The sequence below is a fragment of the Rhinoderma darwinii genome, chromosome 4 (assembly GCF_050947455.1).
Source record: "Rhinoderma darwinii isolate aRhiDar2 chromosome 4, aRhiDar2.hap1, whole genome shotgun sequence".
Taxonomy (NCBI): Eukaryota; Metazoa; Chordata; class Amphibia; order Anura; family Rhinodermatidae; genus Rhinoderma; species Rhinoderma darwinii.
The window spans coordinates 378,424,103-378,448,610 of NC_134690.1; the positions used below are offsets into that span (position 1 = coordinate 378,424,103).

General features: G+C 43.9%; 1 protein-coding gene across 1 annotated transcript in view; it reads right to left on the reverse strand.

Moving 5' to 3' along the window:
* Positions 1 to 800: 800 nt before the first annotated feature.
* The window catches only part of PPP1R21 (protein phosphatase 1 regulatory subunit 21), a 78,478-nt gene continuing 54,770 nt past the window's right edge, over positions 801 to 24,508 (reverse strand). Inside the window, exons 16-22 of the mRNA XM_075863194.1 lie at positions 23,802 to 23,894; positions 22,105 to 22,311; positions 21,342 to 21,377; positions 15,650 to 15,766; positions 14,353 to 14,451; positions 7,192 to 7,320; positions 801 to 1,742 (exon numbers count right to left, since the gene is read on the reverse strand). Coding sequence (XP_075719309.1) covers positions 1,713 to 1,742; positions 7,192 to 7,320; positions 14,353 to 14,451; positions 15,650 to 15,766; positions 21,342 to 21,377; positions 22,105 to 22,311; positions 23,802 to 23,894 — 711 coding nt within the window. The 3' untranslated portion in view covers positions 801 to 1,712. The remainder of the gene's footprint in view (positions 1,743 to 7,191; positions 7,321 to 14,352; positions 14,452 to 15,649; positions 15,767 to 21,341; positions 21,378 to 22,104; positions 22,312 to 23,801; positions 23,895 to 24,508) is intronic.

Below are 24,508 nucleotides of genomic sequence, written 5' to 3' on the forward strand. Positions count from 1 at the left end.
ACATTAGCTATACCATGGAACACAGTGAAGACGGTCATCAAGAAGTGAATTACATTTGGCACAACAGTGACATCACCAAGAACTGGACGTCCCTCAAAACTTGATGAAAAGACAAGATGAAAATTGATCCGGGAGGCTACCAAGAGTCCTACAGCAACATTAAGGGAGCTGCAGGACTTTTTGGCAGGTACTGGTTGTGTAGTGCATGTGACAACCTTCTCCCATTTTCGTCATATGTCTGGGCTGTGGGGTAGGGTGGCAAGACGGAAGCCTTTTCTAGCAAAGAAAAACACCCAAGCCCGGCTATGTTTTGGAGATGCTCTCATCCAGTCGTTTAGCCATCACAATTTGCACTTCAGAGTCACTATTTTTCCTGTTTCCAACACATCAACTTCCAGAACTGACTGTTGCCTTGCTGCCCAATATATCGCAACCCTTAACAGGCGCCATTGTAACGTGATAATCAATTTGATTCACTTTATCGATCAGTGGTTTTAATGTTATAATGCTCCATATTTGTTTTCTGTGGTACACCTGACTGTACCTGGAATGTATTATATTACCCTGTATATACACAGAACACACATAGACGCAAGACGGACATTCATATGCATGAAAATTTGCAGACGCAAATCAGACACGCTCATGTGAATAAGGCCTAACTGTGCGGTTTAAAAGATTATTATTAAAAGGACCAGACATTATAATCACGAAACAGAATCACAGCCTCTGCTGCTAGTGACAAGTCCCCTTTAAGGGAAGCAGATCTTTTACATTATGGCATAAAAAGAGTCAATATCTAATTTTGTATGAATTTATTGATAAACGTAGTGATTTCTCTCTCTAGTTTTTGTTCAATGTACAGACATTCCGATTTCACAATTGGAGGAATCTTATTATTTATTTGCAAGTAAACAGACCTTGAACAGAAAGAAATTCTCCCTTTATGTCTCTGTCGTATGAGGTCACAGAGCAGAATAACAATGTAATAATACAAGTCCTTTACAAAACAGAACAGACAATAACAGACATTTTATGTGCATTATAAACGAAGCCTGAAAAAAAGTACAAAACAAAAAACATTTTAAAGCTGTATTCTGTAAAGAAATTAAAATTTGGTTAAAAAAAAAAAAAAGTCAAAGAAAAGTGCACCGTAAAAACTTTAAGGCCTCATGCACGCGATCGTAGGCGTGCGCACAGTCCGTGATTACAGCACGAATGGCCCAAGAAGTATTATCCGCAGGCCGCCCGCAATTACGGACCGTGCACATACAAGATGTGCATGGACTAAGGAGCCCTGCAAATGCGGCCCTTAAAATGACGTCCTATTTTTTTTGCGGTCCGGGCGATGGAAACAACGGTCGTGTGCATTGGCCCATAGGATAGAATGTGTCCTACACTATCCACAATTGTGGATAGTATGCGGACCGTAATGCGCGGTCATTGTACATGAGGCCTAAAGGAGGTAAAATGATAAAGTGGAAATATTCTTTCTGGATTATATTCCAAACTTTCCAGTCAGGTCACAGGTGTTGTCAGGACGTGGGGGGGGGAGGTTGACACGTTTCATGTTTGGCGAGATCCTTTCGCAGAGAGAAGGGATTCGATTCACATATATCACAGGGATAAGTTGATGGCAGAAATCCTTGTCTAACAAAGAGCATTCTGCGGGTGTGAATAGCAGCAGCGTTATCTGCCCTTCTCTGCATCAACTATCGATTCTTGTTCTTCTTAGAATTTCCCTGCGGTCACAAAGGAAAAACAAAGAAATAAATTAAAATGTGTATTACGCTTACATTCCAATTCATTTAATAAGACTGGGATTATTCCATCGAACACATTGAATGAGAGGAAGAAATGTAATAAAGACAGTGTCTGTGGGTTCTGAACTCCGTTATCTTACATCCTTCTAAGAATTTAATCAACTCTTTTTTTTTTTTTATAAAATAAACGCAATTGACTTTATTCATATTTGTTACTTTATTTACGGTGCCTTGCTAAAGTCTTCACCCCCTTGGTGTTTTTCCTGTTTGTTGCATTAGAACCTGGAATTAAAGTGAATTTAAAATTTGATTTTATGTAACGGATGTGAGAAAATAGTCCAAATTTTTGCAGTGGAATAAAGAAAAATACCCTGTTAACAAAAGGAACTAAAAACCGCTAAATAATGTCTGGCCTACCCCTTTAACCCCTTGCGTACCTTCGACGTAATAGTACGTCGCTGGCCGCTTATTCCAGCGTACCTTCGACGTACTATTACGGCGCAGGAATAAACTGTCACTAGTGAAATCACATAGTGACAGAACAGCGGCGGCAGCTGTCATTGACAGCTAACCGTCTCTGCTACCGGCCTGGGGACCAATTAGCAGTCCCCAATGCCTGCGATTGCTGTGATTGGTCAGTTTCTGAAGACTGACCAATCACAGCCGTCTGTGACGTCGTCTGCAGGAGAAAGCTCCTGTCACTTTCTCTGATCTCCTCACTTCTGTGAGATACGTGAGGAGATCAGAGAAAGAGGTGTAAAAAAAAAAACCACTATTTTTATTAACCCCTTCCCGAAAATGGGCGTATAGTAACGCCCTGAGGATGAAGCGGGCACAGGAGCTGTGCTCGCTCCATCTTCATCGGGTGTCGGCTGTAATATACAGCCGACATCCCACTGCAACTACAGCGATCACTGTCCTCTCCGATCGCTGTAGTTTAACCCCTTAAATGCCGCTGTCAATAGCGACAGCGGCATTTAAGTGATTGATACAGAGGGAGGGGGCTCCCTCTGCACCCCATTGCCCCCCCCCCCGCGAAAAATCGCGGGGTTCTGATGGTTGCAATGGCAACCAGGAAGCCTAGCAACGGCTTCCTGGTTGCCAGGTACGGGAGCCTATTAGGTCCTGCCCAAGGCAGGACGTAAAAGGCTCAACTGTCAGTTGTAAAGTGACAGTTACAATACACTGCACTACATCAGTACATACAGAAGTAGTGCAGTGTATTGTGCAGGGGATCAGAAGATCAGATCTTCCAGTCCCCTAGTATGTGTAAAATAAATTTAGATTAATAAATAAATACAAGTTTTACGTAATAAAAACAATAATCGCCTTGTTTCCCTGATCAAGCCCTTTATAATTAGAAAAAAAATGAAAAAAAAGACAAAAACTAGACATAATAGGTATTGCCGCGTTCGTATCGGCCTGACCTAAAAAAATATCATATTTATCCCGCACGGTGAACACCGTAAAAAAAATACCATAAAAAACAATGGCAGAATTTCCTTTTTTGGTCACGTTGTTTCCAAAAAAATGGAATAAAAAGTGATCAAAAAGTCGCGCGTAGCCAAACATGGTACCAATAAAAACGACAGTGTGTCACGCAAAAAATGTATGTACTCCGCACAGATTACATATGCCCCCACATTATAAACTGAAACACCAGTAAAACACTAAACAAAACTACTACCAAGCAAAATCTGCACTCCAAAAGCCAAATGGCGCTCCTTCTGGGCCTGGCAGTGTGCCCAAACAGCGGTTTATGACCACATATGGGGTATTACCGTACTCTGGAGAACCGCTTAATAATTTATGGGGCGTATGTCTCCAGTGGTACAAGCTGGGCCCAACGCATTGGGCACTGAAATAGCATATATGTGGAAAATGTCAATTTTCAATCTGCAACATCCACTGTGCACTAATTTCTGTAAAACCTTTGGGGGTCAAAATGCTCACTACACTTCTAGATGAATTCCTTGAGGGGTGTAGTTTCCTAAATGGGGTCACTTATCGGGAGTTTTCACTGTACTCGTACCTCAGCGCAATGCAACATGGCGTCAAAAACAAATTTTGTAAAATCTCCACTCCAAAAACGAAATTGCACTTTTTCCGTTTAGACCCTTGCCGTATGTCCAAATAGCCGTTTACAACCACATATGGGGTATTTCCGTAATCAGGAGAAATTGTGTAACACATTTTGGGGTGTCTTTTCTCCTGTATTCCTTGTGGAAATGAAAAATTCTGAGCTAAAGCTACAGGTTATTGGAAAAAAAAATGTTTTCATTTTCACGGACCAATTCTAATAAAATCTATAAAACACCTGAGGGCTCAAAATGCTCACTACACCTCTAATGTAATTCTTTCAGGGGTATAGTCTCCAAATTGGGATCACATCTGGGGAATTTCTACTGTACTGGTACTTCAGGGACTCTGCAAATGCGACATGGCCCCCAGAAACCAATTCAGCAAAATCTGAGCTGCAAAATCCAAATGGTGCTCCGTCCCTTCTGAGCCCTGCCATGGGTCCAAACAGCAGTTTATTACCACATAATGGGGTATTTCCGTAATCAGGAGAAATTGCTTTACAAATGTTGGGGTGCTTTTTCTCCTTTATTCCTTATAAAAATTAGAAAATTCTGTGTTTTTTCCAAAAAAAAGTCTCTTTTCATCTTCACAGACTAATTCCAATAAATTCAGCAAAAAACATGTGGGGTCAAAATGATAACTATACCACTAGAAAAATTCCTTGAGGGGTATAGTTTCCAAAATGGGGTCACTTTTGGGGGGATTCCACTGTTTAGGTCCCTCCAGGGCGTTGCAAACGTGACACGGCACTGAAAACCATTCCAGTAAAATCAGAGCTCCAAAATCCAAATGGGGGTCCTTCCCTTCTGAGCCCTGCTGTGGGTCCAAACAGCAGTTTATTACCACATATGGGGTATTTCCGTAATCGCGAGAAATTGCTTTACAAATGTTGGGGTGCTTTCTCTCCTTTATTTCTTGCAAAAATTAGAAATTTTTACGTTTTTCCAGAAAAAAAAGTAGATTTTCATTTTCACAGACTAACTCCAGAAAATATAGCAAAATACCTGTGGGGTCAAAATGCTAACTATACCCCTAGATAAATTCCCTGAGGGGTGTAGTTTAAAAAATGGGGGTCACTTTTGGGGGTTTCCACTGTTTTGGCACCACAAGACCTCTTCAAATCTGACATGGTGCCTAAAATATATTCTGAAAAAAGGAGGCCCCAAAATCCAAGAGGTGCTCCTTTGCTTCTGAGGCCGGTGTTTCAGTCCATTAGCGCACTAGGGCCACGTGTGGGATATTTCTAAAAACTGCAGAATCTGGGCAATAAATATTGAGTTGCGTTTCTCAGGTAAAACCTTCTGTGGTACAGAAGAAAATGTATTACATATGAATTTTGTAAAAAAAAATGAAATTTGAAAATTTCAGCTCTACTTTCCTTCAATTCCTGTAAAACGCCTAAAGGGTTGAAACACTTTCTGAATGCTGTTTTGGATACTTTGAGGGGTGCAGTTTTCAAAATGGGGTGTTTTATGGGGGTTTCTAATATATAGGGCACTCAAAACCACTTCAGACAGAACTGAACTCGTCCCTGAAAAAATCGCTTTTTGAAATTTTCTTAAAAATATGAGAAATTGCTGCTAAAGTTCTAAGCCTTGTGAGGTCATAGAAAAATAAAAGGATGTTCAAAAAACGATGCAAACATAAAGTAGACATATGGGAGATGTTAATTGGTAACTATTTTGTGTGGTATTACCATCTGTTTTACAAGCAGATGCATTTAAAATTGGAAAAATCATAATTTATTTAATATTTTCGCTAAATGTTGGTGTTTTTCACAAATAAGCAATGAATTTATCGACCAAATTTTTGCACTAAACTAAAGTACAATATGTCACGAGAAAACAATCTCAGAATCAATTGGATAGGTAAAAGCATTCCGGAGTTATTACCACATAAAGTGACACATGTCAGATTTGAAAAAATGGGTCTGGTCCTCAAGGCCAAAATGAGCTGGGTACTCAAGGGGTTAACTTCAGAAGTTACATAAGAAGGTTGACCTGTGTGCAATCAAAGGGTCACATGATCTGTCACATGATGTCCGCATAAATACACCTGTTCTGAAAGAGTCTGTAATACAACTAAGTAACATGAGGACCGAGGAGCTCTCCAAAAAGGTCAGACAAAGTTGTGGAGAGATATAGATCAGGGTTGGGTTATAAAAAAGATCTCAAAATGTGAACATCTCTCTGAGCACCATTGATCTATTATAACAAAATGGAAAGAATATGGCACAACTACAATCCTGACAAGAGAAGGTGCCCACCAAAACTCACAGCCCGGGCAAGGAGGGCATTAATCAGAGATTCATCAAAGACACCAACCATTACACTGAAGGACCCCCGGAGATCCATAGCAAAGATGGAAGAATCTGTCCATAGGACCACTATAAGCCGTACACTCCACAGAGAGGGGCTTTATAGAAGAGTGGGCAGAAAAAAGTAATTGGGGAACTCAAAACATGTTTTCTTATATTTTTCTGTAAGCAAACATCATGTGGCAGACTCCCCGAACACGTGGAAGGAGGTGCTCTGGTCAGATGAGGCTAAAATGTAACTTTTTGACTATCATGGGGAACGCCATGTGCGACACAAACCCAACACTTCCCATCACCACAAGAACATCATTCCCACAGTGAAGAATGGTGGGAGCAGCATCATGCTGTGGGGGCAGGGACTGGAAAACTGGTCAGGATTGAAGGAAAGATGGATGGCAGTAGAAATTTTTGAGGAAAACCTGTTTCAGTCTGCCGGAGATTTCAGATTGGGACGGAGGTTCACGTTCCAGCAGGACAAAGACCCTAAACATAGAACTAATCTACACTGGGGGCGTTTAAGGGGAGACAATTAAACGTCTTGGAATGGCCAGAACTCAATCCAGCTGAAAATCTGTGACATGAAGACGCTGAACACCAAACACAACCATCTAACAAAGGAGTCGGAGCAGTTTTTCCTGGAAGAATCTGCAAAAATCTCAGTGTCTAGAAGTGCCGAGACAATAGAGAAATAGCCCAAGAGACTTGTATCTGTAATTGCAGCAAAAGGCTCCACAAAGTAATGACTTTCAGGGGGTGAATATTTATGCACATTTAAGTGCTCCCTTTTTTATCCTCGTTTGTGTCGCAGCAAAAATATTTTGCACCGTCAAAGTGGTCGGCATGTTGTGTAAATTAAATGGTACAAACCCCCCAAAAATTCCATTTTACTTCCACGTTGTCATGCAACAAAACACTGAGGGAGTGTGAATTATTTTTTTTTCTCATTCATTTCTAGGGTTCGTGTCCCTTTACTGGTACCAATTTCTAGCCATCACAGCTCATTCCCGGTCCTGTGGTCTCCTCACTTACCTTACTAGCCATCTTTAATGTATCTATTTCCTCCCGTTGCTTTGTTAACGTTTCGTTCATGACGCAGAGGTGATCGCTCATCATGCTCAGCTGATCCTCATAACTTCTCTTTGTTGTAATTAACTCATCCTACAGAGGAAACAGGTTATTAAATGTATCTGAAGGAGATCTCTACTGTATATCGTACAGTTTGTCTATTAAAGGGGTCGACTAACTAAGACAGTTCTATTAGGAAATTATATATATATATATGTCATAGAGTGGGACCATCAGTCAATATCCCTATATATATATATATAGCCAGAGCAGCTAAGTATCAGCGGCTCCCGCTCTGGCGGACCTGGCCCATTGTTGTATTACATAGACGCCATGTAATAATACAGTTCCTCTGCAGTTGCCTGGGGAGTTAGAAGCCGGGTGCACAGCGTTCAGCTGATCGATTGGACTGGTTTTGGGTTTGTTTTTTTAAGACGGGGTTGTGGTGATGAGACTCACCTTTATGCAGTACCTCCTGCTACTAGATTTATACACTTCGACTCAGATCATACTGCTTTCGTAACGGACATTCACTACTATGGGACTTACGGAAACAGCGTAGGTCAGCGAGCTACGCGGTTTCCGTCTTCATGGTCGGAAATCGCACAATTAAGCCGGAGCACAGAGAGGTAGAACGGGGTTTAGGGTGCCCCTTTCTAGAGATAGGTGCGGGTCCGAGAGATGGGACCCGCATCTATCTGACACTTATGACATATCCTGTGGATATGTCCCAAATGTCCCTGATGGGAAAACCCCTTTAAGATGAACAGTTACCCTGGAATACCACTTTCTTCTTTTAATCTTACTAGGTTAAAATTCTGTGCTGATTGACTGCTTTAAAGGTAAATCAAGAAATTAATTTTTTTAAATTGGATACGTAGCTCTAAATCCCCTGCATAGACTTTAGATTTAAAACATAAAATGATGGCTGCCTGTAGCCACCACTAGGAGCTGACTATATACTGTTATACATTGAACGCTATAAGACCGTATACAGAAGGCTCCTAAGCTCCCTCTAGTGGCGGCTGCAGGCAGCTAGAATTTTAATATGTAACTACGTCTATAAAGAGGATTTGGAGCTCTGCGTTACAAAAACAAAAAGGTCAGACTGCTAAAAAGATGAAGAAATTAACGAACACAGAATTGTGGACCTAAAAACTACGACATGATAAAAGGTGGCGTTTCGCTTTAAATCAGAATCAAAAACAACAAATAAATTCAACGAATATAATCCAATTAATATAAACTAAAAAAGAAAAAAAAAGCAGAAAAAACATGAAATGCCGCATTTTCTTCTTTAGACTTTGCTGTTATTAAAATGTCCATGCATCTTCCTGACATTGCACAAATGGCAGACTACATTATTCATGTCCAAAACAGGAGACTGGAGCACCGCTGATGGCAATCTGTATTCTTCAACATAAAGGTCATCAAGGAATATAGCGTGCAGGGAACGAGAGCAGATAAGAGGAGAGAATAGGATAAAAGGCAATAATATACAGAGGAAAAATGAAATGCTATTTAGAAGACATTTCTAGAACGCTATCAGGCCTGATGTAAGAACCAAAAGAGGAAATCAGCAGAGACTTCTAATATTCGTCTTCTCTACGTGGTGACAGAATTAGCATGAGATCAAAAATGTCTGGCTACAAAGAGCTTCTACTTATCTGGCATGGTGGTAAAGTGTCAGTACAGTGTGCAAGGGTAAACAGGCCATTCTCACATAAAAATATACAGAAAACTTCATTTAAAGGGCACCTACCTACACACCAGACATTTTTAAGATGGGATGTCCAGGATTTAAAAAAAAATAGTCTGATTCGGCTTGGTCTAGTATTGCCACTCAGAATAAAATTCACATGAATATGATTGAGATGCAATACCAGACACATCCTATGGACAAGAGTGGCGCTATTTCTGAAAAAAAAAAAATGCAGACCTTTTTTTTTTTCCACAACTCCTTTAAGTTAAAGGGGTTAATCCCATAAGCACGGATGTCGTAGCAATAAGATAAATCAATAATTACGTATATGACTAATTTTAGAAAGTGAGGCCATCCAGGAGTTTTCTTGTGTAGCTGGACTAAACCAGCATATGACTTATGTACTTACTGCGAATCAATGGAAATGAAAGGAATTGTTAAAATGAAAGGGGTTGTCTGGTTTAGATTTTAAAAAAAATAATTAAAAAGTTTAAGAAGTTGGCCGCAACATGTAAAACAAGGGCTGGGCAAAATAAGAAAAACAAGTTATACTCACCTACTAAATCCCCCGCCGCTCAAGCACTACTACTCCAGTGGTCCCCGACGGTCTGTTTACCTCTATAGGAAGTGATGACGTCCCAGTGAGCTGAAGCCAATCACTAGCCTCAGGGATGTCGTGCCATTCTTGCCAGCATCTCCGCTAAGGCCAATGATTGGCCGACAATCACTTCCTGTAAAAGTTTACAGACCGGGTGGAAACCACTGGAGCAGCAGCAAAGGAATGGTATGAGAATTTACATGGGGAGTATGCCTGGTTTTGCTATTTTAGCCCAGAATAGCAGAGAGTGGTCCGGCACACAATCCAGGTAAAATCAATACTGATTTATTGTATCAAATTTGAAAACAAATAAATAAAAATCCCCGGGTGACGAACGCTTATGGGTTTCGAACCATTCGGTTCTTACTCATAGGTATATGTAGCTATGAGTAAGAACCGAATAGTTTGAAACGCGTAAGCGTTCTTCACCCAGGGATTCTTCTTGGTTTTAAAACTTGATACAATAAAGCAGAATTGATTTTACCAGGATCGTGTGCCGGACCACTCTATGCTATTCTGGATCTCCATCTACGTCCGAAGTAGAACCTATGTCTAAAGCACCGATACAAAATTGATGTAGTATAAAGACCTACATGTGTGGTGAGCGGACCAATGTTTTTTTTTTTTTGTCTATTTTAGTCCATACCCTGCCTGCAGCCTGTGTTTTACAAGTCCCGGACAACCCCTTTAATAAGGCCATGTTCACACAACATAATTTCAGGCGTATTTCAGGACGTAAAACACTTCGAAATACACTTGAAAAATGCCTGCACACAGCTTACCATTGATTTGAATAGGAAATACTCTGAGTAGTTCATCTAAGGTGTATTTTTATACTTTAAAGAGCGCTTCATAAAAATATTCTTCGAAAAAAAGTGACATGTCTCTTCTTGAAGCATTTTACCAGCTGACTTTTCCCATTCCCCATTGACACTCCAAAAAACACTTTGAAACTACAACTCAAAATCCACTTCAAAAACGCTCGTGAAAATCTGAAAAGCTTTGAAAATCAACTCCAAAAACACCTGGATTTCAGTGGCTGCGCTCCCTTGACATCCGCCTTGTATTTTTTTAGCCTGAACATTTGCCGTGTAAACATAGCCCAAAGGAGAGTCCCTCGTTCAGGACCCCCATCTATAAGCAGGTAGCAACACTTTCTCTCTGAAGGACCAGGCCGGTCTGTGCATTACACAGTTTATTGATTTCAATGTGCATCATGTAAGGTTTCTTTTGCCCTCTGGTGGCGCTGCAGGAGAAATGAACACTTGCTGCCTGGTCCTCCCATAGATTACAAGCGATTGCTGGGAGTCCTGGTAGTGGGACACCTTATGATCAGCTCATTTTAGTGGAAGCCTTTAAACAAAAATGGGTTGCCCAAATTGGACATCCCTTTAAAGAGACCCATGAAGCAGATGGGGCAATGAACATGAAATATCATCATACTAAGATAAGAATGTCAGCGCCAATAACCTGGATCCGCAATTAATGGTAAATAGAGTAGTCACCAGCATTTTATTGGGGTAAAGCAGAGATATGGTCCTATGAAGGGCAGGACAGGGATGCAATAATAGCTCATTGTCCTACAAAAAAAAAAAAAAAAAAAAAAAGATAGAGTCCCCTTGTTAAATATCTCCATTTCTTTAGAAAAGTTGCTAATGTTTTTCATAGACAGCATTTCAGGGCACTGATGTTATAAAGAAAAAAAAAACGCTGCGTTTTGCGTGCGCAAAAGGCACTTAACAGCTCCGTGTGTCATATCTGTATGATGCGTGGTTGCGTGATTTTCGCGCAGCCGCCATCATTATGACACTTTGTATGTTTGTAAACAGAAAAGCATGTGGTGCTTTTCTGTTTTCAATCATACTTTTTACTGCTGTTGCGCGAATCACGCGCGTCCCACGGAAGTGCTTCCGTGTGCTATGCGTGGTTTTCACGCACCCATTGACTTCAATGGGTGCGTGATGCGCGAAATACACACAAAGAACGGACATGACGTGAGTATTCAAAATCACGGACTGTCTGCACGGCCCCATAGACTAATATGCATGGACGTATATCACGTTGGTCTGAATAAGCCCTAAGAGTTAGGATGAGTGCAAACAAATTAACTCAGAAAACCCCTTTAGAGGGTTCGTTCACACGGCATATGTTTAAGGCAGATTTTAAGAAAACAAACTGCCTCTGGATCCAGATGTTTTTGGAGCGGATTTTCAAAGCGTTTTTCAAGCATATTTTGAGGTGTATTTTCGAAACTTTTTTATGTAGTGTCAATGGAAACTCAGCTTGTAAAAAGCTTCAATAATTGACGTCACTTCTTTTTTACGAGGCGTTTAATTCAGCAGCGTAAAAATACACCTCATATGAACAACACAGTGTATTTCCCATTGAAATCAATGAGAAACTGTTTGCAGGTGTATTTCAAGTGTATTTTGAAGCATAATATGAGCATTTCACGCACCGAAATACACACACACAAATATTGTCACCAACCTATGGATTGTGCAGTGAGGACTACTCACTATTCACACGACAGGGTCCGAGTGGCGGCCGATAAAAACGGGCGTTTTAGAACGTTTTTCCCGGCCGTTTTTCATCCGTTCGTGTTGCAGTTTTTAAGGGACGATTTTGACCCGTTTTGCATCCGTTTTTTGCCCTGTCCGTTTTAAAAATCGGATGAATTTCATTTGTAAATATTTTTTGCCACACTTCCCTCTGTAGATACTGGCACACAGCCCCCCTGTAGGTAGTGCCGCACCGCCCCCCTGTAGGTAATGCCGCACCGCCCCCCTGTAGGTAGTGCCGCACAGCCCCCCTGTAGGTAGTGCCGCACAGCCCCTCTGTAGGTAGTGCCGCACAGCCCCCCTATAGGTAGTTCCACACAGCATCCCCCCCTATAGATGGCACCCCCGCTACCTTTCTGCAGATAGTGCCACTGGTCAGGGACTTCTCCTGGAGCGGAAACACTGGCCACAGCGCCGGGGATTCTGCTTCAGAAGTCCCTGACGTCACTGTGTCCATATATGGACACAGTGAAGTCGGGGACTTCTCCTGGAGCGGAATTCCGAAGCGGTGGCCGGGAATTGGGGTTTCCGCTCCTACAGGGAGTAAAAAAATACCCTCCTCCTCCTCCTCACATGCACGTCGCACTGTGGGGAGAAGGAGAGAGCGAGCGACGGAAGACACAGCCATCACTTGGGACACATTCCAGTGATGGCCGTGTATTACCCGGCCCCATAGACTTCTATGGGAGCTGGGCGGCCGGCCGGCCAAAAATAGGGCATGTCCCATTTTTTGACGGCCGGGTTTCCAGGGCCATCAAAAAAATCGGTCGTGTGAATATCCCCATTTGGGGTCTATTGTTCCAACTGCGGCTGTGTGACGGCCGGGAAACTCTGTCGTGTGAATAGGACCGAAGACAAATATTTTGAGAGGTCTGCAACAAACATTCAGCAAATTGTCTAGCAGGAGGATGTCTGAAGAGGGTGAATGCTGACGTAGACACGAGGAGTTAACTGGTGAGAAGTAATAAATGAAATGTCATAAGATGAGACCTAATAAATTAGTAAGAAAATCTTAAACCGGATTATCATCCGTAACACTCCTATATGATCTTTGGGAAAACTACCGGTAGACCCGGCCGGAAGATCTAAACCTCTGAAAGTAATTGATCTTTTTATTATTCATTTCTTAGTTTTTCCACCATTAGTTCAGTCTATTTGCTGATTCGCTATCTGGCTGTTCCCATGGTTTCTGGATACTTGGAAGCCGCGGGTTATAAAGATTCAAAAACACCAGAAACCCGTTATTCGGAACTTCTCTACCCAAATGGAAAACAAGGAGACTTTGCACGTCTACAATTCCCTGTCAATAAATGTTTTCACGATAAGGTTAAGTGCACACAGGGCGGGTACGCTGTGCAAAAGGTACACAGCGTATCCGCCCAGTTGCCCGCAGGGAATTCCGGCCGAAAAACCGCACCAAATTGTGGTGCAGTTTTTCACCCGGAATGTCCACTGTGGAAATCCTGCAATAAAAAAAACCCCACAAAAAAACGGCTATACTTACCATGGCGACGCATCCCTCCGACGTCCTGACGTTCTCCAGCCCTGGGATGACGTTTCATCCCATGTGATTGGCTGCAGCAGTCACATGGGATGAAACATCATCCCAGGAGGCCGGCATGGATGAAGAAGTAAAGAATTTTAGGTAAGTATAAGATTTATTTTTTTTCCAGAGTTGCGGTTTTTGCGGTGGAATCTTTTCCGCTAAAAAAATAGCAACATTTGCTATTTGTCGCGGGTTTTACCTCCCATTGAATTCAATCCTGCACCAAAAAAGCAGCGATTACGCAAATACAATTGACATGCTGCAGAATAAGAAAAACGCAGGTCAATTTCTGAGCGTTTATTCCGCTCATCATCTACGCAGCGTGTGGATGAGAATTTTTCAAATTTCATCAACTCTGTTGCTACTGTATTAGGCTGCGGATTTTCCGCAAACTAAATAAGTTGAGGAAAAGCTGCAGTGTTTACGCAACGTGTGAACTCGGTCTTATTGTAGTGGTCACTGCCAAAAGTGACGTATCAACCACAATTGCTGCACAGAAAACCATTATTAATGCGTTACTATTGTCGGTGTGTGGTTTACTAATAACAGTAAAAGTGTCATGTCTTTTCCGATATTCACTGGCACACAGGTCACGCAGTGGGGGGATACGGAGCACGCCGCTGGCCTTTGTATTTAGTGATCGTCTTCACTCCGGATAGTCATTGTGAGAGATCAATGGACGAGTGTGCGGACTGACTTGCCAGCTGGCCGCCCTTACCTGCAATCTGCTGATGCTCAGACTGGCCGATTTTGTTTCTTCTGTTAAGCTCTGATTGGATTTTTCTGCCAATGTTAATCTTTTAGCAAAAGCACGGCACTGAAAATACAAACACATAAATGACGACCGTCCTTTATCTCATGCTTGCCCAAAATGGAGTATTATAGTATTTCTAGGCAGGAGGGACTATTACTATACACGGCTTGAATATATGTTATTAAAAAGAAAACTACGGAAACGATTAAAGTAATTACTACCACATAATCCTTCCTTACTGGCTTTCTGGTAAGAGTGGTTGAGTGTGTAGTTAGCAGAGACGCTGTAGCGATCTATAAATGTAGCAGAGCTAAATTCGTCATTTCATTTTATTGGGCTGCGCAATGTTCTATAAAACAAACCGATTTGCATCCCTGTGTAAATAGAGATATGACAAAGTGCTGTGGCAAGTGACCACCTCAGCTCTACAATATCTATATCCTAACATTTAGCTAAAAAGTTGGACGCCATAAAACGACATTAAATGCGTGCGTCTTTTCATTGTATTAAAAAAAAAAAAAAAAAAAAAAGACCTGCCAGCACTCCAGTTATGTCGGTTTAAGTAAATCCTAGTATTCCCAATAAAATAACGTAGTGTAGAATCTTTTCTTAGAATTCTGCATTGTGTAGTTCCTCTGTTACTCCTCCTGGAAGTATATGAATACATTTACAACTAGGTTTTCTCATTTCCCTGGTCAATTGGGGATGCCCCTGCATAGGGTGGGACTGATTTGGAAGTGTCAGACTGTGTAGGGATAAGGGGGAACAGCAGCACCCAGTTCTAGTTGTCAATTTATTCACACATTTCCATGAGGAATAACAGAGGAACTGCAAAACAAATTCTGAAAAACAAAAGATGCTCCAGAATGGTTATTTTACGGGGAATGTATTACTAAAACAGACATGACAGGAGAGGTGACAGTTGCTCTTGCAATTTGGAAGCCTTTTTAACAGCACAATATTAATGCCAATGCCTTCTATTAATCCACTAGGATCTATGCTTGGTATTTGCAGATAATGCAATTGATTTAGGGTCTGACACCTTTATTTTTACCATTCTTCATTATGTTTTAGTAGCAACGAGCATCACCTACACATGGAATACGTTCTGGAGACAGGTAATAGCGGGTTGATTTCCAAAAGAAATAATGAGAAGTGCTTCTAAATCTACTCCCAGCCTCCTGCCGAAAGCCATCTCGCTATACACAAGAGTATTTCATTTCTATATTAACAGCTGACAATTACTAGTACCCAGACATACCTCAGCATGGAAATGGACGGACTTGCTGTCTGCCAGCTGTAGTTGTGTTGTGAGTTCTGCAATTCTTGTCATGTAATGATTTTTTATCAGTCCTTCCCTCGAGTCGTGATCTGAAACCTGTTCATGACAATAAGGGGATTATTTTTAGACTGACCGGTCGGTCTCGGAGCGCTGATCAACATCTGTGCTGTCAGTCAAACTTCCTGCGGGCATTATCTAAATCAAACCCGGACCTGTGCAGCCGGCGCACCGATAATGACTGCAGCTCAGATAGACACAATGTGCCAAAGCATCTAGGAAAAAAAGAGTGCCCTTGCTGTTTAAGACGCACATTAATCTCGCTGAGTGTGGAGACGAGTCTGCAGCTAACAAAAGCTCTACAGGAAACAAGTCAACAAGATCTGTTCAATGCGTCTCTTCCTACACAGCTTCCAGATGAGTCAATGAAACTGGTAAACATTTTTAAGCTGTTCTGATATAGTGCAGACCTGTATTTAGTCCCCATAGGAAGATAGGGGAGGGGGTAGGTGTCCCTGTCCGAGCTTCTCAGCAATACCACTGGGTCACGAATGACTAGTTAGACAGCGTGAGTTGTTCTGCGGTTAGGAAAGCTTGATGACAAACCAATTAGATGGGTTGTCCCCCAGATTATTCCACGATTCCGGAACAGCAGATTTTCAGATTTTATTTTTTAGCTCTAACAGGAGAAAAAGATGTCACTGCAAAGGGCCTGGATGAGAGGTAGGCAAAGGTATTTTGCCACACTGTGAGGGGGGTGCAATTTTCCAATGACTGCTTCCATCAGTGATGGAGGTGCTCATATGTACCGGAGGCCTGGCGTAACGGTGAGCGTGGCTGGCGGTAAACTCACGATTCTTCGGTTCTCTTCTTCTCCTGACACCAACGCTGCACTCAGGTTCTTGTCGCCGACCAGCGTCAGTACGTAGTGTGTGGCGGCGCACACAACATCTGATGCTGGACAGTGTCAGGATCCAGAGTGGTGGCACCCAATGTACACTACGAGGATCCAGTGCAGCGGAGATCAGCAGTAGAGAAGCGAAGTAGTACATTTGTTTTTTAAGCCTGGTCTAAGGGCTTACTGTAGGGGTCCGGAGTCACAGTCTACAGGGGGCACGGCGTGTGCGTCACAGTCTACAGGGGGCACGGCGTGTGCGTCACAGTCTACAGGGGGCACGGCGTGTGCGTCACAGTCTACAGGGGGCACGGCGTGTGCGTCACAGTCTACAGGGGGCACGGCGTGTGCGTCACAGTCTACAGGGGGCACGGCGTGTGCATCAGTCTACAGGGAGCACGGCGTGTGCATCAGTCTACAGGGAGCACGGCGTGTGCATCAGTCTACAGGGGGCACGGCGTGTGCAGCAGTCTACAGGGGGCACGGCGTGTGCAGCAGTCTACAGGGGGCACGGCGTGTGCAGCAGTCTACAGGGGGCACGGCGTGTGCAGCAGTCTACAGGGGGCACGGCGTGTGCAGCAGTCTACAGGGGGCACGGCGTGTGCAGCAGTCTACAGGGGGCACGGCGTGTGCAGCAGTCTACAGGGGGCACGGCGTGTGCAGCAGTCTACAGGGGGCACGGCGTGTGCAGCAGTCTACAGGGGGCACGGCGTGTGCAGCAGTCTACAGGGGGCACGGCGTGTGCAGCAGTCTACAGGGGGCACGGCGTGTGCAGCAGTCTACAGGGGGCACGGCGTGTGCAGCAGTCTACAGGGGGCACGGCGTGTGCAGCAGTCTACAGGGGGCACGGCGTGTGCAGCAGTCTACAGGGGGCACGGCGTGTGCATCAGTCTACAGGGGGCACGGCGTGTGCATCAGTCTACAGGGGGCACGGCGTGTGCATCAGTCTACAGGGGGCACGGCGTGTGCATCAGTCTACAGGGGGCACGGCGTGTGCATCAGTCTACAGGGGGCACGGCGTGTGCATCAGTCTACAGGGGGCACGGCGTGTGCATCAGTCTACAGGGGGCACGGCGTGTGCATCAGTCTACAGGGGGCACGGCGTGTGCATCAGTCTACAGGGGGCACGGCGTGTGCATCAGTCTACAGGGGGAACGGCGTGTGCATCAGTCTACAGGGGGCACGGCGTGTGCATCAGTCTACAGGGGGCACGGCGTGTGCATCAGTCTACAGGGGGCACGGCGTGTGCATCAGTCTACAGGGGGCACGGCGTGTGCATCAGTCTACAGGGGGCACGGCGTGTGCATCAGTCTACAGGGGGCACGGCGTGTGCATCAGTCTACAGGGGGCACGGCGTGTGCATCAGTCTACAGGGGGCACGGCGTGTGCATCAGTCTACAGGGGGCACGGCGTGTGCATCAGTCTACAGGGGGCACGGCGTGTGCATCAGTCTACAGGGGGCACGGCGTGTGCATCAGTCTACAGGGGGCACGGCGTGTGCATCAGTCTACAGGGGGCACGGCGTGTGCATCAGTCTACAGGGGGCACGGCGTGTGCATCAGTCTACAGGGGGCACGGCGTGTGCATCAGTCTACAGGGGGAACGGCGTGTGCATCAGTCTACAGGGGGCACGGCGTGTGCATCAGTCTACAGGGGGCACGGCGTGTGCATCAGTCTACAGGGGGCACGGCGTGTGCATCAGTCTACAGGGGGCACGGCGTGTGCATCAGTCTACAGGGGGCACAGCGTGTGCATCAGTCTACAGGGGGCACAGCGTGTGCATCAGTCTACAGGAGGCACTGCGTGTGCATCAGTCTACAGGGGGCACAGCGTGTGCATCAGTCTACAGGGGGCACAGCGTGTGCATCAGTCTACAGGGGGCACAGCGTGTGCATCAGTCTACAGGGGGCACAGCGTGTGCATCAGTCTACAGGGGGCACAGCGTGTGCATCAGTCTACAGGGGGCACAGCGTGTGCATCAGTCTACAGGGGGCACAGCGTGTGCATCAGTCTACAGGGGGCACAGCGTGTGCATCAGTCTACAGGGGGCACAGCGTGTGCATCAGTCTACAGGGGGCACAGCGTGTGCATCAGTCTACAGGGGGCACAGCGTGTGCATCAGTCTACAGGGGGCACAGCGTGTGCATCAGTCTACAGGGGGCACAGCGTGTGCATCAGTCTACAGGGGGCACAGCGTGTGCATCAGTCTACAGGGGGCACAGCGTGTGCATCAGTCTACAGGGGGCACAGCGTGTGCATCAGTCTACAGGGGGCACAGCGTGTGCATCAGTCTACAGGGGGCACAGCGTGTGCATCAGTCTACAGGGAGCACGACGCGCATCACAGTCTACAGGGGGCACAGCGTGGGTCACAGTTTACAGTCTGTTTCGATTATTGCTATAACGTCCGAGAAGGTCACTATTTTTAGGTGGTATGTGAATGGGTGCAAAGTCCCCGTGAACAAACTTATTGTACTCATAAGAGCAGGAAGTGGCGGGACCAGGAAGAGAAAAACTAATGATATTAGTAATAATTTGTGTGGATTTGACTTAACATATTATATGCTTCATATACAATGTGTCCATTTCACACAAAATAGTCCCTGACCGCACAGGTGGGTTTAGGAATGTTTTTATTTTTTTAAATTATTTTTCCCAACTGTAACATATGGGAGAGGAGCATGCTGGGAGGACATAATCTGTGCCCCTCCAGCATGCCTCTGTATGTGGATATGACCTAATGCCCGCTGGCCATCAGATCACTACCAGCAGTGATCTGCATACAGAGGAATGCTAGGGGGGGGGGGGCAACGACACGGATCATGTCCTCTCAGCACGCTCCCCTCCTATGTGTTATAGTACGTGATGTTATTGTGTCACAAATTTTCAAGGTAACTGCTCGACCGCAGGACTCCCAACACTCACTTTGAGCGCTGTGTTAAAAAATATTTGTCACAGGGAGAGAATGGCAAAACGCTATACGGGGCATATACGTATTGTGGTCGTCTAAGACTTAAAGAGGATCTGTCACTAGTTTATTAATTCCAGTCTCCTAACTGATCTAATAGACGTTTTGCTGCTGATAACTACAGTGTGATTTGTTTTAAAAAAAAGTTTATTATTTGCAAAGTTATGAGCATTTTTTCTATATATGCTAGTGTGGCTCTACTAGCCAAATAGGAGGTGACTCTTTCTTTTCTCTCTGGGCGGTGTAATGTTTTCTGTATGACGCTGTCCAATCAGCATACAGCTTCTCCCCCTTCCCTGCCCAGCAACACAGTGTGATCATATAGTATACAGCTTCCATTACCAACTGTGTTTTCAACTGGCGATATCTCTAGTTGTTTCAGAGCTCTAGGTGGTCCACAGCCGGAGATATGGCTATTTGAAGTGATTCCCCTTCCCTCCAGCCTCCGTCTCTCACACTGTGTGAAGCAGCTTCACGCTGATAGGTCAGCGTCAGAGGCTGTGAGGAGGCTCCACCTCAGGAGAATCGCTGGTGTTGAAACCCACTGGTCTAGTATAGCCTCATTTACATATTTAGAAAAACACCAACTTTTAAAATAAACTTTTTGGAACACCATTTTCACTAGCACTATCAGTGTGACAGCTCCTATTAGATTATCTAGGAAATAGGGCATTACTAAACTAGTGACAGATCCTCTTTTAAAGAGTACCTCATACATAATTTCATTTTAGGTTGTCATAATATAAATAAGGTTGTAAGGTTATAATAGTTGCTCTCTTGCTTCCCTTCATGCATACAAAAATTCTGGCTACCTTCAGCCGCCACTAGAGGGAGTTTATTGTATATGGATTCATTATGGAGTTCAATGGGAGCTGCATAGATCCGTACATAGCAGTAGCTGCTGCAGGCAATCAGGGGATGTGTAACAGGAAAAAAAATGGAGCTCCCTTATAAAAATATATTATGAAATGAATTAGCACAGTATTTGGAACCTAAAAATGACATATTCAAAATCGGAGGTACACTTTAATGGCCTATTGGTCACCCAAAAACAGATCTAACTAATAAATAACTAAACACAATTTTTGATTTGGGCATATGGGCAGCCTAAAAAGGATCCGTCAGCTCTCTTGACACGTCTGCTCTAGTAACTTCCTCACAAAATAACAATTCTGGATCATCTTTCACATCTTTGCGTTGTGTTGTTCCTCTGTTATTCTTCCTGAAAATGTATGGATAAATTGACAACTGGGTGTTTACATTTCCCTCGTCAATAGGGTGTGTCCCCATGCAGTTGGACATGGTCTGCTGATTGGACAGTGTCAGAGTGTATAGACATGTCCTATTGACAAGGCACAATGCAGAGTTTTAAGAGAAGATGCTCCAGGATTGTTGTTTTACGAGGAATACAAGTATTAAATAAAGCAGAAATGTCCGGAGAGCCGACAGAACCTCTTTTACAATATAATGGCACATGTGAACAGCTCGTTGATCGGCACTCGTTTGCTCCTTTCACAATGATGGCTTATATATAAAGGACAAGCGCTTGTTACTACGATCGTTCGTCTCCATACATTTTTATCATGTCGGCAGCGCATCTCCCCGATTACACAGCGAGAAGTCCTGCCGACAACCATAATATTTATTGCTGCATAAACAAGCAGATCAGCCGATAAACGAGTGTTCACACAGGGCACTGATCGGGAACGAGCGGTCATATGAACGCTTGTTTGCCCGATCATTGGCCTGGGTAATAGGGCCTTAAGCCTACTTTGTGTTAAGACATTCTGTATGTTAAGCCATGTACCATACCTGCAGATTATCACTACTCATGGTTAACATGCCAATCTGTAAGGAAAGAGATAAACAGATAAATTAGCAATGAAGAATAATCACATTTTTCATTGTTTGTATATCATTTAAAATACATTCAAATTCTGCCGTATTTAAAAAAAAAAAAAACACAAAAAAACAGAGACCTGGAGCAGATCAAATCCATTTCTGGATTCTGTGCTCTGGCTGTCAATAATACACTAGAACCTCACCTATGGCTGCACAATTACTGGCGCAGGCACAAATTCCAGGTCACACACGACACATGAAATGAAAAGGGTTTTTATAGAATATAGATTGCCTATCCTTAGGACAGGCCATCAATATCAAAGTCCTACTCCCGGCATCCCAGTGATCACCTGACTGAAGGAGCGCGCACTGTGTCCCCTTCATCGCTAACCAGGCACAGCGCTATACATTCGGTTGTGGCTGTGTCTGGTATTGCAGATCAGTCCCACTCACTTGATGCTGCCCCTTATACACCTTTGATATGCAGTCTGCCGATATACGGTTACTGGTGGCGGGAGCTAGTATCGATTTAGTCTTTCCCTTACAGGGTCAGAGCAGTATTACACTACATGCCTTTTAAATGGACATAGATTCATTTCAATGGACGTGCCAGGTCCTCCAGAGTGAGGGCTACCCTGACTCCTAGTGATCACATCGCCCCCCTCCCCCCCTCAGGACAGTTTTAGATAAAATGTGTATCTAGAAGAAAGAACAACAGCAGATCATTTCTTACCAAACTTGTCGTTTTTGTGTCAACAGAATTGTCTTTCACGTGTAACAAGGCATTTTCCTGTGCTGGGTCGGATGACTGTCCCATATTCTTCACTATATCAGATATCCGTTGTGTCTCCTCTAGCTTGATCTTGGACAGCTGCGCCTCCAGCATCCAGTGCTCCTTCTCTTGCTCTAGTTTGCCGATCTTCTCAAGACTATGCTGCACCTGCGGAGACATCACAGTGACGTAGACCAAGCAGAAGAAAGCTGCATTTATCAACAGGCCCACCCAACATCAAATTTCCAGATTGAGATCTGGGCTATTGGGATACAGTCATTGTGGGCCATACTAAGGCCCAGTTCACACAGACTTTTTTGACACGTTCTTTTAATGCGGAAACTGGGTCGGAAAACGCGCCAAAGAACGGCTGAAAATGCCTCCCATTGATTTTGATGGGAGGTGCAGGCGTTTATTCCCCACAGGCGCTAAAAACGCTCGCGTGAAAGAGAAGCAACATGCCCTATCTTCGGGCGTTTATGCCTCTGACCTCCCATTCACATCAATGAGAGGCAGAGAAAGCGTATTTCGCAGCGTTTTTGCACGTGCCGCCCAAATGGGCACGAGCGAAAAACGCAGCAGACGGCGTGCAGGCAGATCAAAATCTGCCTCAAAATTCCAAAACGGAAGAAAACTCAAAAACGCAGTGTGAACAGGGCCTAAAGCAGTCCAGGGCAATTTTAAATCAACTTTGGTGGTATCCACTGGCAATCTAATATTTATGGGAACTGGCAGTCCATTGGTCAAGGTCTGCCGTCACTGGAAATACAGATGGTAGTTCTACTTAACATGCAATACGGCTGAGACAAACATTCACACTATTGAGGAGACCAGGGTTATAACCATAAGCCGAACATTGATTCAGCTGAGCGATATTTCTCCTGCCTAGGGCCACGTTACAGCCGGGTTTATAAGAATAAATTGATATAAAATCTGATTGATGCCCAGATAATTATCTGAACATGAAGAAACCCTGGCAGCATGGCCGTGGGTAACAGGTCTCCCTATAGAGCCTCTGCCCATCAGCTGGGTCTCTCCTTTTTGATTGGTAGGATATGGCATGTATATATCAGAGTGAATATACTGTGTGGCCAGCTAGTAATGCTGCCCTGTGTGTACTGTGGCAGGTATCTAAACCCCCGGCTAGAATAGATATTTGTGCATTCTGACTGCCCACCCTACTGCAAGATGCACAGAAAGTCTTTGTGGGCTGCATGTGGCCTCTGGACCATACATTTTGTATATAGGACTTCCATGGTTCTGTAGCAGCGATCACAATTACTGGACTTGGGACATTTGTATACATTAGATCAGATCATTACAGCGCTCTCATTAAAGTGTTTCTCACTATAATCTGGTAATCTCGGTGAGATCGTCACTGGCCATATACACGATAGATGTGACCACATGACCTCTAGCCTCAACCATTATAATGTAAACTCTGATTGGTCCTCTTCACAGATTTTTGGCAGGTCTAGTCAAAATCGTCTATATCCGATGACAATAAATCTGATGTATATTAAAAGCTGTAACAGCGTAAGGAAGACTCCAGACAATCCTCAAACAGAATGCCATTAGACCCAATAACGATGTGATCATGTTCAGCGTGCTATATACCACTGCATAGGATATAAAGATTTACACAACTTCTGACGTACCTGCTGTGCAAGTCCTTCCCTGCTCTCTGTAGAACTGAGGAGCACTCTGCGGTTCACCAACGCCTCCTCATAAGGCACGGAGTCTGGACAAGCCTGCAACAGAAGCGAGAACATCAGAACAACCGGAGTCATAAGACACTAAACTGACCTGCGTATTTACGAAGGATCTACACCTAGAAGTACATTTTTCTCTTTCACCACTAAAGGTGTATTTACAAGTTTTGGTCATACAGGGTTTTTTTTCCTATGATTTATGCGACAAAAACATTTAAATACACCCTTAACCCTTTCATGACCAAGGGTTATTGATACCCCTGTGTCCAGGTCACATTTTCCATTTTTGATATGCACTTCTTTAAACTATAATACCTTTGTAACCTAGATTAGTTTAATTAGTTCAATGTTTTTCATTTTTATTATGAGCAGACAAATCACTAAAAATGTGAAAAAAAACAACACTTTTTTTATATAGATTGCTCTATAATATATATATATATATATATATATATATATATATATATATATATATATATACACACACACACGCACACACACACGTATACACATATACACAAACTCTCACCCTGGATCGCTGTGAGCAGATAAGAGGGTTATAAGTCTATATTCACATGACGTGAAAAAAAGGGCAATTCACAACGGATCAGCTGTCAGTTTTTCTTGGCTGTTTTGCATCGATGCATCTCAAA